The 19707-nt window shown below is 46.7% G+C and overlaps 1 protein-coding gene and 1 long non-coding RNA gene across 2 annotated transcripts; both read right to left on the reverse strand.

The window, feature by feature from the left end:
* Nucleotides 1-1483: 1483 nt before the first annotated feature.
* Nucleotides 1484-2692, reverse strand: RNF186 (ring finger protein 186). Its single transcript, XM_088789922.1, has one exon. The coding sequence runs from the start codon at nucleotides 2508-2510 to the stop codon at nucleotides 1806-1808; it is 705 nt and encodes a 234-aa protein (XP_088646048.1). The 5' UTR covers nucleotides 2511-2692; the 3' UTR covers nucleotides 1484-1805.
* A 3663-nt stretch (nucleotides 2693-6355) lies between these two features.
* Nucleotides 6356-19002, reverse strand: LOC148755402 (uncharacterized). Its single transcript, XR_016018460.1, has 2 exons — nucleotides 18684-19002; nucleotides 6356-6867 (listed from the first exon to the last, which is right to left on the reverse strand). It is a non-coding gene; the product is annotated as an uncharacterized LOC148755402 (long non-coding RNA).
* Nucleotides 19003-19707: the final 705 nt, after the last annotated feature.

Genomic DNA, 19707 nt, shown 5'->3' on the forward strand with positions numbered 1-19707 from the left:
GATATTGGCCTCTGGTGCTCTCTGTCTCCATACTGCCAGGGGCCAGAAGGTGGTTGGGACCAGCTGGGCTTCAAGGGGAGTGGTGACAGCAGTGTCAGGACATCTTTGTCTAAGGGATTGGAGGACACGCCAGTTGGGGACCATGTGCCAATATAGCCCTCATTAGGAGAGACTGGGACTGAGTGGTAAAATTCTGCAGGAAAGCCAACCCATTTTTATCATTCTCTTTTTTTTTCTCCCCGCTTTCTTCCGCCTCTTCCCCTCCCCTCCCCTCCCCTCCCCTCCCCTCCAAGCCGTTGTTTCTCAATCTAGTTGTGTAGGACACAGCTCCCTGGCCCATGCTGGTGTTATGAGCCTTGCGCTCCCCCCCCCCCCCCCCGGGTCTTAGGAATAATCCAGTCCTACTGGCTCATTTTGGGGACAATGAAGCTCAAGACCTTGTTCAGCAGCACAGAACCACAGGGGCGTGATCAGTCCCTGTGCTGCCGAGGCAGAGTTCTCATGCCCCCCACCTCCGACAGGGTACAGTCACTCTAAACAAGTCTCCAACCTGGAACTGTCATTCTACCGGGAGGACAGGGGGCAGGGAAGGACAATGGACTGTGCTCAGCGAGCTCTCTGAGGCTCCACGTCTACTTCCCAATGAAGGGGCCTTTGCAAGGAAATAACATGTCAGCTCCCACCCTCCACTGCCCTGCACCCCTCGGGGCTCCCTGGCTGAGGCCTGGCCTGGGTGACCATATAAGATCATCCCGCCAGCAGAAGCCTCCTCTACGTTACGGAGCAGAAATAGTCGAGAAAAGACACAAAAGCCTTTCAGATGAATGACTCTCAGAGCAAGGCAGAAAAAGTCGGGTTATTGAAGAGGACCATTGCATTTATGGGGCCTCTTATCTTTACGACCAAAGCTCAAATGGGAATCGAGATGCCGTAATAAAGAAAGCAGCACCCATACGCTTTGATCCTGGAGTGGGGGACTGTACATTAGATGGGCAGCAGGGTCTGCTGTGAGGGATGGTGGTGCGGGGAAGCTCTTGTTGCTCTGAGATTCTCTGTTAAATCAGGGCCCGATAACAGGGAAATCCTGGTGGAGATGCTGGGGCAAATTAATTCCCAGACCTACCTGCGTCCCCTCCTCTGGTCCCCAGCTCTGCTGTCTTAATGTGGGAACTCCCCGGCAGCATCAAAGTACCACTTCCCCACACAAGTTCTTTCCTTCCTTCCTTGGGGGTGACTCAATGGGAGACCCAAGCTGCAGGGACCTTTGGTAAGGTGTGATGGGCACGATATGGCAGCAATGGAGGGGGCACAGGAGGACTTCCCCTGGGCTCCAACTTCCCAGGAGGGAAACCGTGTAAGAGGCAGAAACATGAACAAATTGCACCAAACACACATATAAAACCGAACCAAAACCCAGCAAGAAAATAAAACCAGCTACATAAATTGCAAAACAAAAAAGGAGTTCTGGTTCTGTTTGTTCTTCAATATTGTCAATATTGTAATACTTTCATCAAGGCATAGAAAGAAAAACCAGGAACATTGTAATAAGAGGAACAGAAGCCCCCCTGCCTTGTATCTGTTATGCAACTCATTTGTGCCTGGTCCCCACCCCAAACAGGTTAGCTGTGCTGTACCGTGGACAGGTATGAGTCTGTCATCCAAGCACGTAGTTCTTGACCCAAGACAGCCAATCTGGCTTTGGCTTGCAAGTCTGGCTGGCATTTCATCTCCCGAGGGAGCCGGTCTTACATCACGGCCCCTTACCCTGTTCACTGTGAGAGTAATGGGGCCTGGGCGGGCTGCACTCAGGCAACAGAAGAGATCTCGCTGTGTTTCTGCTCTCTGCAGAAGAGAGTCCTGGGGGAGGACCGGCAGCCACCCTGGCTGCTGGGGTGACAGCAGAAGAGGGCAGCCATCAGCAAGACCAGGGCAATGATGGCGATGAGTGCCCACTGGATGAGGCTGGGGTAGATGAAGGGCAGGATGAGGATGATGAGCAAGACCAGTAGGAGCAGGTGTGCCACCAGGCGCCGGGCTGCCACGCGGTTGGCACTTGCCGCCTCCTGCCCATCCTCTCCTGCCAAGCCGGGGAGCCCTGCTGTCAAGGTGGCAGGACTCAGCAGCCCCTGAGGACAGAGCCACACCTCTGAGCATGGCCGGGCTAGCCGCCCCACCAAGGCCTCCTGGTCACGCAGGCTGCAGATGAGGCCTCCGGGGACGGTGGTGGCCTTACGGCACAGTGGGCAGGTGACGGACCAGGTGTCGTCCTGCACACACAGCAGAAGCTTCAGGCAGACAACACAGAAGCAGTGCTGGCAGCCCAGCAGCTTAGGAAGTCGGGCACAGCTGTAGGGCTCCCGGCACACCAGGCATTCCAGGTCACGATCCGTGGACCCACGATGACCCCCAGCAGAAACTGCAGTGTTGGTGGTGGTGGCTCCTGCAGAGATGGGCTGGGGCTGCTGGGGTGCTGGCTGCTGCGGGACCTCAGTGCAGGCCATTCTGGGCATGGGAGCCAGTGGGACGTGGCAGCTCAGGGCCTGGGCACAGACAAGGAGCGTCAGTCAGCGGGTGCCGCTGGGACCTGGATGTAGTCTGACCTTAGACTGGGTGTATCAAGCCTCCGTTTCCTTCTTGTAAGGTGCCTGGTGACAACAACCGTCTGGCCACTCTCCCAGGGCTGCTCAGCTTGTTTCTGGGTTTGTGTTGTCCCTTCAGGTATTGTTATTATTTCTTTTCTAGAAACCTAGGGTTAATCAGTAACTTGCAGGCCTGGAGACTTTGAATTACCTGATAGAAGGGCCAAAGTGGGCAGGGCCTACGAGTGAATCAGGATTTTCCTCTTGGAGCCGGGTGACTCATGAGTGCCTGTGAGCTTTAGGATGCCTTAGAATTCCCACCACCCCTGGAGCCTTTTAAAGTGCAGCTCTCTGGGCCCCAAACCCAGAGACTGAGATTCGGTAGGTTTGGATGGGATCGAAGAAGGCACAGTTAACAGACATCGTCATGATTTTAACACAGGTGGACTGGGGGACCCCACTTTGAGAAACACCACTACAGGGGGGAATCTCAGACAAAATCTTTTGGATGTCAGGATCGTCCAAAAATTTGTGCTTTGAGCACATTTGCAAGCAGGTGGCCTCCTGAAGAAAAGCCGAGTATTTGTTCCTTCATTTGTTTGTCAGAATTGTACACCTGAAGTCTATGTCACTTTACTAACAATTGTCACCCCAATAAACTTTAATTTAAAAAAAAAAGAAGAAGAAGAGAGGAGTGATAGGAAAGTATTCTGAGTAGCAGGGGGCAGAAAGCCCAGCCAAACACAGAAAATAACAAACCATCTCACGGCTAATTCGCAGCAGCTACTGCAGTATGCTCCTCTAAAGTCACGACTGTTGTATTAACAGCTAACCGATTCTCAAGCATCTCATCCATACCCTGCTGTGCGCTTCACGTACCTGACAGCAGGTGCCATTAGTTGTGTGCTAGGCACACTGCACACCCAATGGTGAGAGGAAGAGCTGCCATTTATTTGGCCTATTCTGAGGAAGCCCCATGTCCGGGATCTTATCTGCGGTCTCCTGGAATCCTGGCACAGCGCTATAAAGAAGGCACTGGAGGCCTGAAAGCCAAAGTAGGGTGTGGCCAGGGCAGGTCAGCTGGCTGCCCGCCAAGGGGCCTTCCCTGGGGCAGGAGCATGTGGAATCTACCAGCGTCCAAGGTCGGGTTCCCAGCTTCATGGGCCCAGAAACTCAATCTGGTCAGTTTGTTGGAGGCAATTGGCTTCCAGAAAGCTGACTCAAGCTAAGAGGACTCATGTGAGACTGACAGATATAAGCAGCATAGCCGTTAAGAAAACGTGATCTCTTTACCTTGCCCCGAACGTCAGAGGGCGGGTGGCACAATCCACTCCCTCAAACAATTGCCTCACTGAGGCCACAACAAATCTGCAAGGACACGTGGAGTAATCTGCTCGTGTCACCTGTTGAGGTCTACAGAGTCCAGCTCTTCTGATCCAACTCTTTCCCTAACCCCAAGGGGCAGGCACAGCCCTCTTGCTTCACCTTCCCCCTGGGTTCCTCTATCTCTGAAATCTAACACCCCACCCCCACCCCGGCCATCACGTCTCTTCTCCTCAAGCCTTCAGTCTGACTATCAGTTATTTCTTTCCCTCCAGATCAAGCTGAAGGGGGCACCAGATCTAGCTTCGGGCATCTATTTTCTCCCCATCCCAAGTATTCATTTTACCTTCCATAGTGGCTTTTTTTCCCTTTGGGTAACCACTGCTCACCACTGCTATCCTGTGTGGTCCTCAGCTCTGTGGAAAGGGGAGGTGATGTGATTCAGGGCAGACCGATGAGCATATTCCACTCCACTGGCTGCAACAGTTGGTTCTGACATAGACATGTGATCTAAGCCAAGCCATTGATATTCAATTCTGAAATTTCTATTGGAACTAACTGAGAAATTTCTCCAATTGCTTGGTTTCCAAATGAGGAGATGGAGCTCTGGGGCTGCCTTGGCCATGGTGTGCAAAGAACTTGCCTAAAAACAAGGTCAGCACAAAAAAAAGACAAGGAACGAGTCAGTAAAAGGCCTGATGACATTGTTTGAATGCCTGGATCCAGCCATGCCTGAAGCCACAACTCTCTATCTTTGGCTTTTTAAATTATATTAACCTATAAAATCTGCCCCAGTTTTCATTCTTAAGCCATCATGAATTGGATTTCTGTCCCTTGCAAGGGAAATAATAACACAGCAATAGATGAAGAAACCTTTACTTGCTGTCTGACACAGGCTCAAACATCGAGCAGACAATCAGCTTGTACCCGGCCAAGCGTGTACTATTGCCTGTGTGTCACTATGCTAAAAGAGACTCTGCTTCTTTCCTCTGCGTTGACTTGCATATATAATGCTCCTTTCTGTTTGCTAAACCCTAGGAAGGGTTGAGGATAGGAGGAGAAAACATTTGTTGAGCTGCATTCACTTATAATGAGAAATAGAAATGCAGGTGGACAACAATGATGTCAGCTTGGCCAGTGCCCCCTCTCTCAGAGAGTCAGCTTTGCAGGAAAGCCCAATAATCAAGAAGGTAGCTGGGTGAGGTTGAAATCAGACCAAGCGTAGTTATTTGGGCTGAGTGTCTAAAGAATAACCCTTTGATGTTGTTGGGCGACCAGCACGAAGAAAAATATATTGGTTATAACCACCCAATAGTACAGAAATGTATAAAGTAGAACATGAAAGTTCCTTTGACAAAGTTCCTTCCGTTCCCTGAGAAATGAACAGCTTTTGACAGCACGTTCCTTCCTCTTGTGCCCCTCTTACTATCTGAGCTTGGGAACCACTTTGTTTCTGAAAGGTGCCTCTGCTTACCTATCGTCTGCACTGGCTTTATAGTTAGAAATCCAGCTCCTGTCACCTTACGAGCTGGGGGACCTTAGACCAGTCATTTCCACTTCATTGAGGCTCAGTTGTTTTTTTTTTTAAATTTGCTAAAATGGAGACAATCACACTATAGGAAATTACGGAGCTTACTTTAGCCCCCACCTCCATCCACATCTGCTCAGGGGCACTCAGTAATTTATGCACCTTGCTTTGTAACTGATGTAATTGATCCCTTCCAGGGCCACGGTTGGGGGGGGGTCATACCACTATAATCTCGCTGGCGGTTGGGTTGGAGAAACAGGAAGCAGGAACCACACGATCCGCAATCTGCCGTCCACTACTCTGCCAACCCACCAACCCCTTGCTAACTGCAATCCGCGCTTGCTAGCTTAGCCTCGGCAGTTATATCAGTGGCTGATAGCTAACCGGTAAAAGCTGATGGCCAACTACTACCCGAGCCAGCACCTTTCCACATGAAATCGAGAGCCTGGAAACTGCTCTCTGGGACCCTGTCCCCACAGCAGTTTAGAGGTGGCAGTGAGAAATGGGTCAGGACCCTAGAATCATTCCAAATTCAAAAAAGTGTGGGCTTCGGGGCTTGTTATCTGGTTTCTGTAACCTCAGGAGTAGATGCACTTCGATAATTCTGAGTTGGACAAAAGTGGTTTCATGACAAAAGTCGGTCATCAGCTGAGAGTGCCAACCTTCACAGCTTAAATCAGCTTCATAAACAACTCATCGTGTGGCAGTCTGAACAGTAGTCTGATGCTCTTCAGCCAAACAGGCAGCTAGAGAAGCTAACATGCAGGTTGCAGCTTTGAAAGGGCAGGACAGGAAAAACACGTGTCCGAGGATGCTCATCTCAGGACTGTTAACAGTGGAAAGTGGAAAAACACCTCCACATGCCACTCGTGGGAACCGATGAACTAAAATATGGCTTGTTCATATGACAAAACACCACACGACCTTCATGAATGATCGGAAGTGTATTTATTCACATGTGAAACAGACGTGTGACAAGCTATTGAGCACACATACACTTTGCCAAAATATAAACAGCAGGGTCCCATTTTCACAGAAGAAAACATTTTTGTGAAGTAGGCACAGAAAGAAGTCTAAAGGGATATATCAAAATTAGAACTGGTTCTCTGTGGGCTCTGGGATTGCTGATTACGGTATCTATTTTTTTATGTTCATCAGTAATTCTTTTTTTTCTTGTTTTACAATAATCGCGATTTTCTTTAAACATAATTGTTCATAAAAAGCAGAAAAAGAAAACCAAGTGCAGTGTCCCACTTCCTGCGGTTGGTGCCTGAGGCGCTCACGTTCTCTTTTGCGTCATTGCCCCCTCGCCGTACTCCATCTTCCTTATCCTGGTGTCGTCATTTTGGTTCCAAATCCCCTTCCTCCGTCTCCCCAACAATCCATCCTCAGACACACAGATGCTTGGCGGTAGATGGAGGTATTGCCAGCTGGGTTCTGAGGAGCACAGAGACAGGAATTCTGGAATAAGAGTGTGAGCCAGGACATCAGCCAGCCCCGGGGGGAAGAGCCAGGGTGATGGGCCGTGTGCTGTGACACAGCTCTCTGAGGCCAGTGGAGTGTGGAGTGAGGGTGGGTCAGCCAAGATCAGAGGTCAGGCATGGATCTGACAGTTTGACCTCATGACATCACTGCTCCCTCACTCCTTTCCCAATGAACTTGAGACAGGGCCTAAGACTCAGATCAGAAATGTCTTGTAGGGCGTGGGTCTGTGGTTGCCAGCCCGTGGGATTCCAAGGCGTCCATCTCAAGAGAACTGGCTCTGGTTCCCCCACTTGCAGCTGGGTGTGGAATTCTAACCCCACTGAGGCAGTGTTTCTCAAACTCCTTATAACCCCTGGGGTATTTGAAGTCACACTGTGGAAGAAACAGCATTTCGAAAGGAAAATAAAAGGTTTTTACTGAGAATGAATGAGCTCATATTTGTACAGCAATTAAAAAAAAACAATTATGTTTTATTTGGAGTTTTGGAAGGACTCTAAGTTTTCAAATTCTAATATTACAGCAAGTACAAATATAACGCAGAGCAGAATGAGAAACCTGATGAATTTAACATTTTAAGGCTCCAGAGATATTTTGTACTTCCCCTGAGATAGACTCGCTTTGGGCTACACTCCCGATTCTGCCCACATTCAGTTTTCTTTAAGAAATGCTGGTTGAACAGATCACCGAAGGGTTTTATCTCCGTGGGTGTTCCTTTTTGGCCTCACCATATCTTGTGTTCTTATGTGGGGAGAGGGATTGGAGACCCTGCATGACACTGCCTTTTCTGTCCCCCGCCCTCCCTCATCTCGTTGGCCAGCTCTAGTTCAGACTTCCACTTGGAACTCTTCCTTGACCTACTTCTGACGATCTCCTGGGACACATCCAGCGTGTCTTTGAGACTCCATTCCTTTAACTGCTTCTTCAGCTCCATGCAGCTAAGCCAGTAGGCAAAGGGAACCCCACCTTTGCATCTGTCCCAGGTCCCCCCGGGAGCACACCTGGCCCCACCTGGTGGAGATGGAGCATCGCACGGGCTGTGAGAAGTTCTCATCTTCATCCTCTATGCAATCTCTAGTGTGTGTCCTCTAGTTGTTTGGACTAAGAGTGTGAGTCCTGGAAAGGAGGAGTTTGAGGAAGAGACATTCTTATTTCATCACGAGAGTAAGAGAAGAGCCAAAGTCTGGGCCATGTCAGACACCATTGCCTTAATGTATCAGGTGGTGTCATGCAGGGTGTCAGGCGGGGGCTCTAGTCACCCTCCCCACATAAGAATACAGGATATGGTGAGGCCAAAAAGGAACACCCATGGAGCCATAGACAGGGGAGTCATACCACTATAGTCTCGCTGGCAGCTGGGTTGGAGACACAGGAAACAGGAGCCACACTATCCGCAAACTGTCGTCCACTTGTCTCTGCCAAACAACCTCACTTGCTAACTGCAATCCGCCGTGCTAACTGCAATTTGCTCTTGCTAGCTCAGCCACCATCTTCTTGCTAGCCCCCATTTGCTGCTAGCGTAGCCACAGCAGTTATATTAGTGGCCAATGGCTCACTGGTTACAGCTGACGGCCAACTAGCCACAGCTGATGGCCATCCAGTCACAGTTGATGGCCATTTACTACCTGAGCCAGCACCTTTCCATGTGCGGTCGAGAGACTGAAAATTGCACTCCTGGCTCTGTCCCCACAGGTGGCTAACTCTGTCAAATGCCTGATTGAGAGGACTTTTATCTGGAAGAGTTTAGCTCAGCCATTCCCGTCGATCAGCATTTCTCAAAGTGTGGGCCACGCATCTCAAACATGGTCTCTAGCTCTCTGTGAGCTTCTAAAAGGTGCTCCTGGAAAGAATATGGAGTGGATGGAGAGGAGGGTTCCATCGAACTTCGAGTCACATGGACATGTGAGTGTTAAAAGCTCTCGGAGATCCTCCAGTTAAAAAACCTGATTTTGTTTAATTCTGATTTTATTTTGACCTTATCTGCCTGTGGAACCCTCTTCTGGTAGAACAGTTATTAATGCTGTGGATAACTCTGAGGTTCTGAGAAAGAGTTTGGGAAATGCTATTGGATCAAGCTAAACCATTAGAAACTTGCATATGACTATGTTTTCTAGAGGTTCTTATGAGTTCTATTTCGGGGCTATTTTGTTGGCTTTCTTCAAAGGGTACTCTAAGAAATAGGCTTATGAAACCTGTTACTGCATGTATCTTTGGGGATGTGGCCAGGAACACCTGTACACACGTATGAAAAATTTTGTGGGGGAGGGCCTGAGTGCTGGAAAAAAACTTTGTTTCCTCTGAGTGCACATTGTGTCTATCCACATTGTTCAGATATTCTGAACTACATAATTGACTGTTTCCCATTTTTGCTTTGGCCACCAGGAAGCTCAACCACAGCAACTATGAAATATCACATTTGGTGTGGGTGGTGCTGCAGGCCATCCCCATCCCCTTAGTTTATACTTCTTGTTCTAATTTATGGTTTCCCTGGTCCTGATGTCTGATCTTCGTGTTCATATTCCACTTGTATATATTTTCTGTAAATGATTTGAAAACATTTATGGACAGAGGAGATGTAGGAAAAAAAGAAGACATGAAATGAAGAAAAAAATAATAGAAGCAGCATTGGTAAATACAGGACAAAAGACAGAGGTGGGGGTGAAGAGTGTGGCCGTGTAGCCTGGCATCCTTCTCTCAAGATTAAGCCCCTGGGCTCTCGCCTCCTCTGACTCATGCTGTCCTGGACACTGGAGGCGTGGAGACGACGTGTGCCTGTGTGAGAACACCTCTCCACTGTCTACTGCTCACCACACTCCAGGGAGCACAGACCTGGATCTGGACCACCCAACCATGTGAAAATTAATCCTCCCAAGCACAGTAGTTTACGGCCCATTAAACTACTCTGCAGGGCGATTAGCCCACGGTTAGGAGGCTGTCAAACCAGCCCCTCTCGCTCCCAAAATGTCCAGGCCTGGCCTTTGCAGAGTCCTCTTGGGAGGAAGAGACTTGACTAGAAATAACAGAGGGTCCTGATCACTTGGGCTTTGCATCAGTGGTGAGCAGGCTGTGTTTGAGGCAGACCTGTGTTCAAATCTTAGCTGTGTGTCTTTAAGCAACCAACTTAACGTCTCTGATTCTGAGTTTCCTCATCTGCCTAATGGAGATCAAAAGAGTGTCTGTGCCAGGAATCTCTTGGGTATAACAGTCAGAAAACTCTACTCAAGCTAGTATAGCCCACAACAAAGGAGTATTTCTTGGCTCACATGACTGAGAAGTCCAGAGGTGGCCTGGCTTGAGGTGAGCCCTGCCCGTGTGGCTCTCACAAGAGCTAGCATTTGTTGAATGCTTTCATGGATTAGTTATTTAGTCCTCCCAACACATCTAGGAGATAGATGTTATTTCTACTTAGTGGTGAGAAAACTAAGTCACCAAGAGGTAAGAGGCATTACATGGCAAGTAAATGGCAGCCAGGATGCAATCTGAGGGTGTCTGGCTCCTGAACCAGCACTGAGTGCAATTCCTCCTTTGCTGACAAGGCGAGACCCTGAACATGTGCCCTCAGGGGCAAAGAGGGAGCGCCAAACACCAGCCCTCTGCTGCCAACACTCCTTCCTTACCACCACCGTCTGCCTCACACCCCAGAGCTCATCTCATGAGACCCTTTGTCCTGGTGTTGCCATAACCACTAGGACTCCAGACTCCCAAGTTACCCCACATTTGAACTCGCTACGTCTCCAGAAGGATCTATCATGCCTTATTGTGTCTGCTTCTCCCACTCCCCCAACCCCCATTCCGAAAAACTTCCACTGTTCCCTTTGGAGTTCATGGTTGGTTATCAGCAAAAATGCCCATATCTTGCCTTCTTCCCTGTAAGTTCCCTTCACGCACGTGCTCTAACAGAACCTGGTTCCCCCTTGGGACACCGCTGCCCCACTGCCCTCTCAAGCCGTGGCCATTTTTCCTCACGTAGCCCCTTGTACCGCTGGACCTGCAGCTGGGACAAGTGTCCTCCTTGCTCCTGACTGGTATGGACAAACCCTTCTCTCTCCCCTCATTCTAAAACCCCTGAGCTTCGGAGCTCATGTCTGAGAGCCAACACTCTACCGCCCCTCATTAGCACTGTTTCCTGCTGACTTCTGGTTCGTTCCTCCTCATTTCCCAGCGATCTGGGCTCCTGGCTCAATGTTGTGTTTTTCTCCTGACTCTAGTCTGAATTTGTGATGCCTGCAGTGTATGTGCGGATGACCCTTCCAAGCCTCAGGCCTCTCAGTTCCTTGACCATCCCTCCTCCCGTAATCTTGACCTCCACCCAACCTCAGTCTGTCACTCCCTGACCACATATATATTTTTTCTTTTTGTCAATAAGCCACAATGTCAGTTCCATGCATCCAACTCTCTCCTTACCACTTCCTGTGTTTCTAGCTCACTCTGACGATCCCCGGATGTCGGAACCTCTCGTCCTCCCATCACCGTTTCATGGCCCCTCGTGCCTTAACATCCTCACCTCTCTCTTTCCCCGGCTATGATTCCATGGTCAATTATTATGGTCACTTGACTCCTTGAGAAAATCCAGTTGTCTACCTGTTCTATGCCTGTACCAGTGAAGCTAAGCAAGGCTGGAGGAAAACACACAGCCATGCTGACCACGACCTTCCAACGAGACTTGAATGCTGCCAGGCAAGGACCTGCTGTGCCCTCAGTCCATTAATTCTCCTGTCTTCAGGATGGGTGGTTCGCACTTTCTGCTCTCTCCTCAAATCCTCACCTCCTCTCCATCCTTACTCTCACCTGTTGACCCTGCTGTCCACTTATTGGGATATTGAAACAATCAGAAGAGCACTTCCCTAGTCTCTCCCTCCCCATCCACCCACCCACCAGCATCTGCCCCCACATTCTCTGCCTCCCTTCCTGTTTCCATAGGTGAACTTCTGTGCTTCATCTAAAGTCAACCCCTCCACTTGTGAACGAGATCCATCCCCTTGTGTCTGGTCAAAGACATTGCGTAGGCAATGCTTTACTCTTTCCTACAACATCATTCTTTTTCTCTTCTGGATCATACCCAGTGGCATAAAGATATCTATTATTTTTCTCATCTTCAAAAAGCCAAACTTCCTTGACTCCACTTCCCTAGCCAGCTGCCTTCCTATTTGTTTAGTCTTCTTTGAACAAAATTCCTTGAAAAGGTCACCTATAGTCTCAGCTCTTAGTTCCTTTCCTCTTACTCTCTTCCCCCACCCCTCAACATTTTATTATAGATTAAAATATATATATACAGTACAGTTGAAAGAAGTTTATGGTGAACACCTGTATATCCAATACCTAGATTCTCCCATCAATATTCTGCTATACTTGTTTCATCACATAGTTAACCATATATCCATTGCTCTACCCACCCATCAATCCATCTAATTTGTTATGCATCCCAAAGTAAATTGGAATCAGTACAATTCCCTCGAAATACTTTAGTACGCATGTTATTACTTAATATATAATATTTGTTTACAGTTCTTTCTTTTGTGACAAAATTATCATCCAACGAAATGCACATATTTTAGGTATACACTCTTATCTTTTAAAACTGCTTGAATCGGGCTTTCATCCCCAGCATTCCCACAATGACCTTCACGTTGCTAAATCCAACGGGGAATTCTTTAGTTTTTAATTTACTTCCCTTACACGAGCAGCGTTGGATCTTGTTGGTCACTCCCTCCTTGCTTCACTTGACTCCCAGGACACAATCTTTTTCTCTTATCTCACCAGTCACTTCTCAGGTCTTCTTTGGTGATGTTCCTTATCTCCACGACCCATTCCTGCTGGAGGACCCCAAGGCTCAGGCCTTGGTCCGCTTCCTTTCCTCTATACTCACCATCCATCTCATGGTTTATGTATCACCCAGATGCTGACAACCCCCAAATGTAAGTCTCCAGCCCTGAAGTTCATTCCTGAACTCCCAATCTGCATAGCCAACTGCCCACACCTGTCTTTGGATATCTGATTGACACCTCAAACTCAGCATGTCTAAAACTGAACTCCTATTTCCCCCCCCTCCCCCCCAATACCCAATCTACCTGCATCCTTTCCCTTTTCTTTCAGTTGATGAGGAGTCCATCTTTCAAGTTGCTCAGATTTTAAAAACTTGGAGTTGTCCTTGACTCTCCTCTTTCTTTCACATTTCATAACCAATTGGTCAGAAATCTAAGTGGTTCCATCTAAATGGCTCTAATCTAATTGGTTCCCCCTTCAGACCATATCTGACCACTTCTCTCCTTGTGTGAGCCGCCGTTGCCTCTCACCTGGCTTCTTGGCCATGGCCTCCCGATAGGTCCTCCTGCTCCCACCCACGTCCTACGCGTTCTCAACACATCAGCCACAGTTACCCTTTAAAAATGGAAGTCAGCTCTCTACTCAAAACCCTGCAGTGACTCTTAGCTCACTCTGAATAAAAGCCCAAGTCCTCGTAATGGCCAACAAGGCTCTCCATAAGCTGGTCCGCTTATCTCTCTGACCCCCCACTGCTCTCTTTCTTCTCACCAAACTCGAGCACACTGACTTCCAATTCAAATTCAGGGCCTTTGCTCTAGCTGTTCCCCCTGCCTGGAATTCTCATTCCCCAGATATCTACTTGCCCGTTAAGCCTTTGGTGAAATATCATCTACTCAAAGAAACCCACCCTGACTCCCCTGTTTATTACAACAATCTCTCTCCTCCACCTCGTACTCCACATCCCACTCATCCTGCTCTAGGCTCCTCCCCTGCCCTGCATAGTTATCACCTTTTAACATACTATTCAATTTGTGTGTTTATCCTGTTTATTGTTGATTGTCTAGGCTCCGCCCCACTTGGAAGTGTGATTGACATTTCAAACTGTGTGTCCAAAACTAAACCACTGTTCCCCCACTGCAACCACCACAAAACCCAATCGACTTATCGTCTCTCCAGAGGGCAGGAAGCTTTGTCTCTGATTCACTCATGTATCCTAAACGCCTAGAACAAATCTGGGCACCTAATAAATAGTAATATTTGTTGATGAGCAGCATCTACAGTTAGACATGTTTCTGTGGTAGACCATGTTTTCCTTTGACTATTGAATAGCCTTTACCCTCCCTGTCTTTTTGCCTCACTGACAAAAATGCTAAATTACAAGGGATTAAACAAAGTAGGAGTTGTATTCGTCGGCTAAGAGCTGCCATAACAGAATACCACAGACTGGGGAGCTTCTACAACAGAGATTTATTTTCTCAGAGTTCTGGAGGCTAGAAGGCCAAGATCAAGGTCTCATTAAAGTGAGTTTTTGGTGAGGCCCCTTTTCTTGGCTTGTAGATGGCTACCATTTTGCTGTGTCTTCACATGGCCTTTCCTCTGTGCATGTGCAGGGAGGGAGGGCTCTGGTGTCTTCCGCTTCTTATAAAGATACCAGTTCTATTGGATTAGGGGCTCACCCTACGCACTCATTTAACTTAATTACTTCCTTAAAGGCCCTATCCCAAATGCAGTCACATGGGGGGCGGGGATTAGAGCTTCAACCTATGAATTTCGAGGGAACACAATTCAGTCCAGAACAGAAATTTATTTTTCTATCCCACGGAGTCTCGGTTGGTGATCTGGGGCTGGTATAGCACAGTGTCAGGGAGGACTATCTTCTTCCTTTACCTGAAGTGGTTCCTCTCCTCAAATTTACCTCATACTCCAAGATGGCTGCTTGGGTCTGCGTTCCAGCCTGCAGAAAGGAGGAAAGGGACAGCAACCATCACTGGCTTCACCTCTAAGGATACGTCCCCAAAGTTGCACAGATCAATGCCACTTACATCTTATGAAAGTTAGGAGTTAATTACATGGCCACTCCTCCCTAGGAAGGAGGGTGGAAAATGTAGTCTTTATTTGGGAAGTCATGTGCAGAGTTAAAATTTGGAGTTCTATTATTATCACTTTCAGAAACCTAATCTTAACTAATAAAGCCTTTGCTATCACGTAACCTTAGGAAAATTACTTAATCTCTTTGAGTCTCTCTTGTGACAACGGTTTAGAAAAACTAATCTGTATTGGGCACGTGGTGTCGTGCGGGGCGGCCTGCGGGGTCTCTGCTCCCGCTCCCCACATAAGAACACAGGATATGGTGAGGCCAAAAAGGAACACCCACGGAGCCATAGATGGGGGAGTCATACCACTGCAGTCACACTGGAGGCGGGGTTCACACGATGTGCGACCTGCTGTCCGCTTTTTTGCCAACCGACCGACTCTCTGACTTCCCTTGACTCTCCTCCACTCCCCAACTTAGCTGTGGCAGTTATATTAGTGGCCAATGGCTCAATGGTTACAGCTGACGGCCATCTACTACCCGAGCCAACACCCTTCCACTTGAGGCCGAGAGCCTGGAAACTGCTCTCTGGGGCTCTGTCCCCGCACATGGTATATTCATTTGTCCAACAAATAAATATTGAGCACCAACTATGAAACAGTTAATGAGAAAGGTATTAGGACACAGTGGTGAACAAGACAGGCATAGCCCCTGCTCTTAGAGCCAATGAATAAAGAAAAACATCAGTTAATGATGAGGGAGAGAGGGCAATAAGGAGAATTAAAACAGAGTGACAGGGTCCTAAGTGACTGGGTGGCATTTAGATTGAGTGGTCAGGAAGTAACAGTTAGGCTGAGATCTGAACGACCTGAAAATGTTCAATCAAATAACAGCCATTGTTCTTAACTATTATAGTGGAAAAGGAATTGAATTACCAGGAGTCAGTTGACCTGGGTCTGTTCCGGGCCCTGCCCTCACTTGCTATATATCCTTGAGTAAATTACTCAGCAGCTCTGATTCTTTGTTTCTTGTCTTAAAAAAAAAGATTTAAAAAAATTGGCCCCTCTCCCTTCTCTTCCTGAATAATTCAGTCCTAAAACCAGAGGTGGGGCAGAGCAAGGTAAGTGTCCCCACTAGTAGTGGGTGGGATGGGAAGCCACAGGGACCTGGAGTAGGGCAGGGAGGGTGTTCACACAGGTTCAGCCTGGAACAGAGTCAGAGGTCAGCATGGGGAGGAGGTCATCTGTGTGAGGTACGACTTGGTGTGAGCTGGCAGAGCCCAGCAGTGTGAGTAGGGTGTTCCAGCGTGGGGTATCAGAGCTTAGTGGGGTGAGCAGGACATCTGCTTGGAGGTGGTAGCAAACTTGGGAGATTTGACATATGGGCATTGACCAGTTAAGTAAATATATTAAAAATCATCAGACCAAGGTGATGTCAGTGAAAATATCTGAGTAAAGACCTCTGAAATTTCTTCCCTTCATAAAAGCGAGAAGAAAACAAACAAAAATAGAATCAAATTTTTCAGGACTCTGGAAATTAACCAAAGGCTTACAACAGTGCAGGGAGCATTTATTCAAGAAAAATGGCCAAATCTTGGTAAGAACAGCACACTCGATGGTAATTTAACTTGTGCATTCCCATTGGTCTCTCCAGCTCTGTGGTAGCCATGAAAACCAATAGCCCACAATCATGGTGAAAAACCACAGCCAGGCAGCCAAAGGGGAAGGTATAATGTGGTTCGAGTTCCTTCAAAGTAACACTGTCATTATTTGCCTTGTCTGGTGGTTCCCTGGAAGACCCCACTTGCAAAGCTGTCTTTATTTGATCTAACTTCCACTCACCCATCGTGACAAGTCTTTTATCTAGAGGCATTTGTCAGAAACATTTAGAGGGAATTATGTAACTTTGTGGCCGTCTGAGGTATTGAGTAACAGTGGAGCTAAACAGTAGGCTGACCCAAAAGTTAAACAAAAACCAAAAAGCTGGGGAATGAGATAGTCACAGAGGCTATGAAAAGCTCTGTCCTATTCCTGCGAATCTAAAAAACTACATGCACGTGTAAGGCTGTGAGCACGTAGAGCATGAATGTGTTCAGAAAAAACCTGCGAAGACCGTAAACTCTTACTTCCGTCTGTCCTTGAGGCACTGACAGGAAGGTTTAAGGCAGAGCTGCCAGCTCTCTGGCTGAATGTTGAAGGTATGCCCTGGCAGACACACAGAGCCCTTTGGCAAAGACTAGGAGATGTATCGGTCACTAATGTTTAAGGCAATCTCTGTCCAATTGTTGGCTGACCACTAAGCTTACCAAGCGAGGATTTTAGTGGCCACACACAACAAAGATCCAGATTTTACAGAATTAGTTCAGAAAAGTCATGGAACAGACCAACAATAGCCATAGTTATAACAAATAGCAACAACAAAAACCTGCAAATTCTATATCTGACAAGGATCTAGTACCCAGAACATATAACAGACCCTTACAACTCACCAGTCAAAAGACAAGTAACCCAACTGAAAATTGTCTTTTGAGTAGACATTTCTCCAAAGAAGATATATGAGTGATAAATAAACACACGAAAAGATGCTCACCATCGTTAGTCATGAGCAAAATGCAAACCCAAACCACAATGAGATATTACTTCACACCTACTAGAATGACTATAATAAAAATGACAGACAATAATGGGTGCTGGGGAAGATGTGAAGAGATTAGAACCCTCGTACATTGCCGGTGGGAAAGGAAAATTATGCAGACACTTTGGAAAACATTTTGGCAGTTCCTCAAAAAGTAAAACATAGAATTACCATCTGACTCAGCAATTACACTCTTAAGTATATACTCAAGGTAATTGAAAACATGTTCATACATAAAAAAAAACTTGTAAATGAGTGCTCATAGCAAAAAAGTGGAAACAACCCAAATGTCCATCAGCTGAGGAACAGATAGACAAAATGCAGTATATTCATACAATGACATATCATTTAGCTATAAAAATGAAGTAATGATACATGCTGCAGCCTGGATGAACCTTGAAAGCACGGTGCTAAATTAAAGAATTCAGACAGAAAAGGTCACATATTATTTGATCCCATTTATAATATCCAAAACAAGCAAATGTGTAAGTCCGAAAGTAGATTAGAAGTTGATGGGCTAGAGGGAGGAGGAGGCTGGGGAGTGATAGCTAATGGGTTTGGAGTTTCTTTTCGGAGGGATGAAAATATTCTGGAATTAAATAATGGTGATAGCTGTATAACCTTGTGAATATCCTAAAAACAGTGAATTGTACATTAAACTGGTAAATTTTATGGGATGTGTTATATCACAATTGGAAATATAAGACCTAACATTTCACTGTTGGAGAAAGAAGGTCCAAGTGTGGAAAGGGAGAAAACTAGATTAAACTTGGAGGTTTTGAATTGGAATTCAAGGTCAGGTGTGAACTCATGGTTTTAGATAGATAGATACATAGATACACAGATGATAGATAGATAGATACAGATACAGACAGATAGATGTGTGTGTGTGTGTGTGTGTGTGTGTGTGTGTTTGTGTGTACATTTCTTTGTCTGCTGAAAGGGCCTGGGAGCAGTGACATCCTCATGCAATGAGCACAACTAGACAACTCAGACCTTGATTTCTAAATACCATTCTCCACTCTGGACTCCGTTAAGGAGTCCCAGGAAGCAGGACGCCTTGGAGGAAAGGCTGATTCCAAGGCTGGAGCGGAGACAGTGCCAGGCCAGCCTGGAACACCAGGCTATCCCAGAAAGTCAGCAAGTGCACCAAGAACACTGTCCAAATCAGGGACAATTTAGTATCAAAATAAGAAATGATAATCACGGATTGAAACGCATTAAATAAAATTGGAAACCATGAGTCCATAAAGATAGAAATCAATCACCGAATAAATAAAAAAATGTCATGAGGAACAGGATATTGACACTGGCTAAAAGTACCTCCCCACATAATACTTACTCATTGCAAATGGCAAAAGAAGAACTTCATAGCGGGAAAGCCTGGCAGACTCCATCTTAATCAAGAGATGAAAAATGAACATCATCAATAGCACACGGGATAGATTTAAATAACGATCCATCTGGTAAGAGGCCGTGAGACGAGCTCAGCCCTGCTTCTCTCATCTTCCTGCCCTGATGCGAAACCTGAATAGAATCATAAGGAAATGTCAGTGCAACATCCAGGGACATTCGATAAAACAACTGGCCTGCAATCTTCTATGATGTAAAGGTCATGGCGTCAAGGAAAGACAACAACTGTTCCAGATTTCAGGAGTCTAAAGAGGCTTGACAACTAAATGCGACACGTGATTCTGGCTGGATCTTTTTGCTATACAGGACATTGCTGAGACAACTGGTGAAACTTGTACGGGGTCTCTGGGTTAGATGGGGTTAATTGACTTTTTTTTTTATAGCTTTAATGTAGTTGTTTGTGGGGGGGATGTCTGTGTTTGTGGAGATGACGCCTCAGATTGGCAACTTATTCTCAAATGGCTCACGAAAAAGTTTTTTGCCGGTGGTATGCTAGAGCCCATTACGCTTCTATCTTTCCAACTCTGCTTTCAGTAACATCATGTTGGTAGATTGACATTTGCTGGGGTGGAAATATTTACATCATGGAAATAAGCAAATGTTACAACCCAGGGCTTTTTTTATTTTCCCGTCTGGAGAGCCAATGGTTAAACAGGTCTAGCACACCATTCTCTGTAACTGTTTTGAAATGTTTGAGTGTTTCCAAAAAAAAATTATTAAATTTAAAAAAGAGAAAGGATTTAGTACCAAGTTACCATTTCAAACTCTCCTTTGAACAAGGCTTGCAATAAATCTCTAAAGAGCATTTGTATAGTGTATTATAGTTAACAGAAGTATATATCTATACTTTCATTTAATATTCTTGACAACCCCATATTCTTTCTACTTCTATGAAGCAGAAATTAGTATCATACCCATGGTAGAGACAAGTTGAGACTCAGATATTCGGTTGG

The sequence above is a fragment of the Rhinolophus sinicus genome, chromosome 14 (genome assembly GCF_057876585.1).
Source record: "Rhinolophus sinicus isolate RSI-liver-muscle chromosome 14, RSI-T2T, whole genome shotgun sequence".
NCBI classification, from domain to species: Eukaryota; Metazoa; Chordata; class Mammalia; order Chiroptera; family Rhinolophidae; genus Rhinolophus; species Rhinolophus sinicus.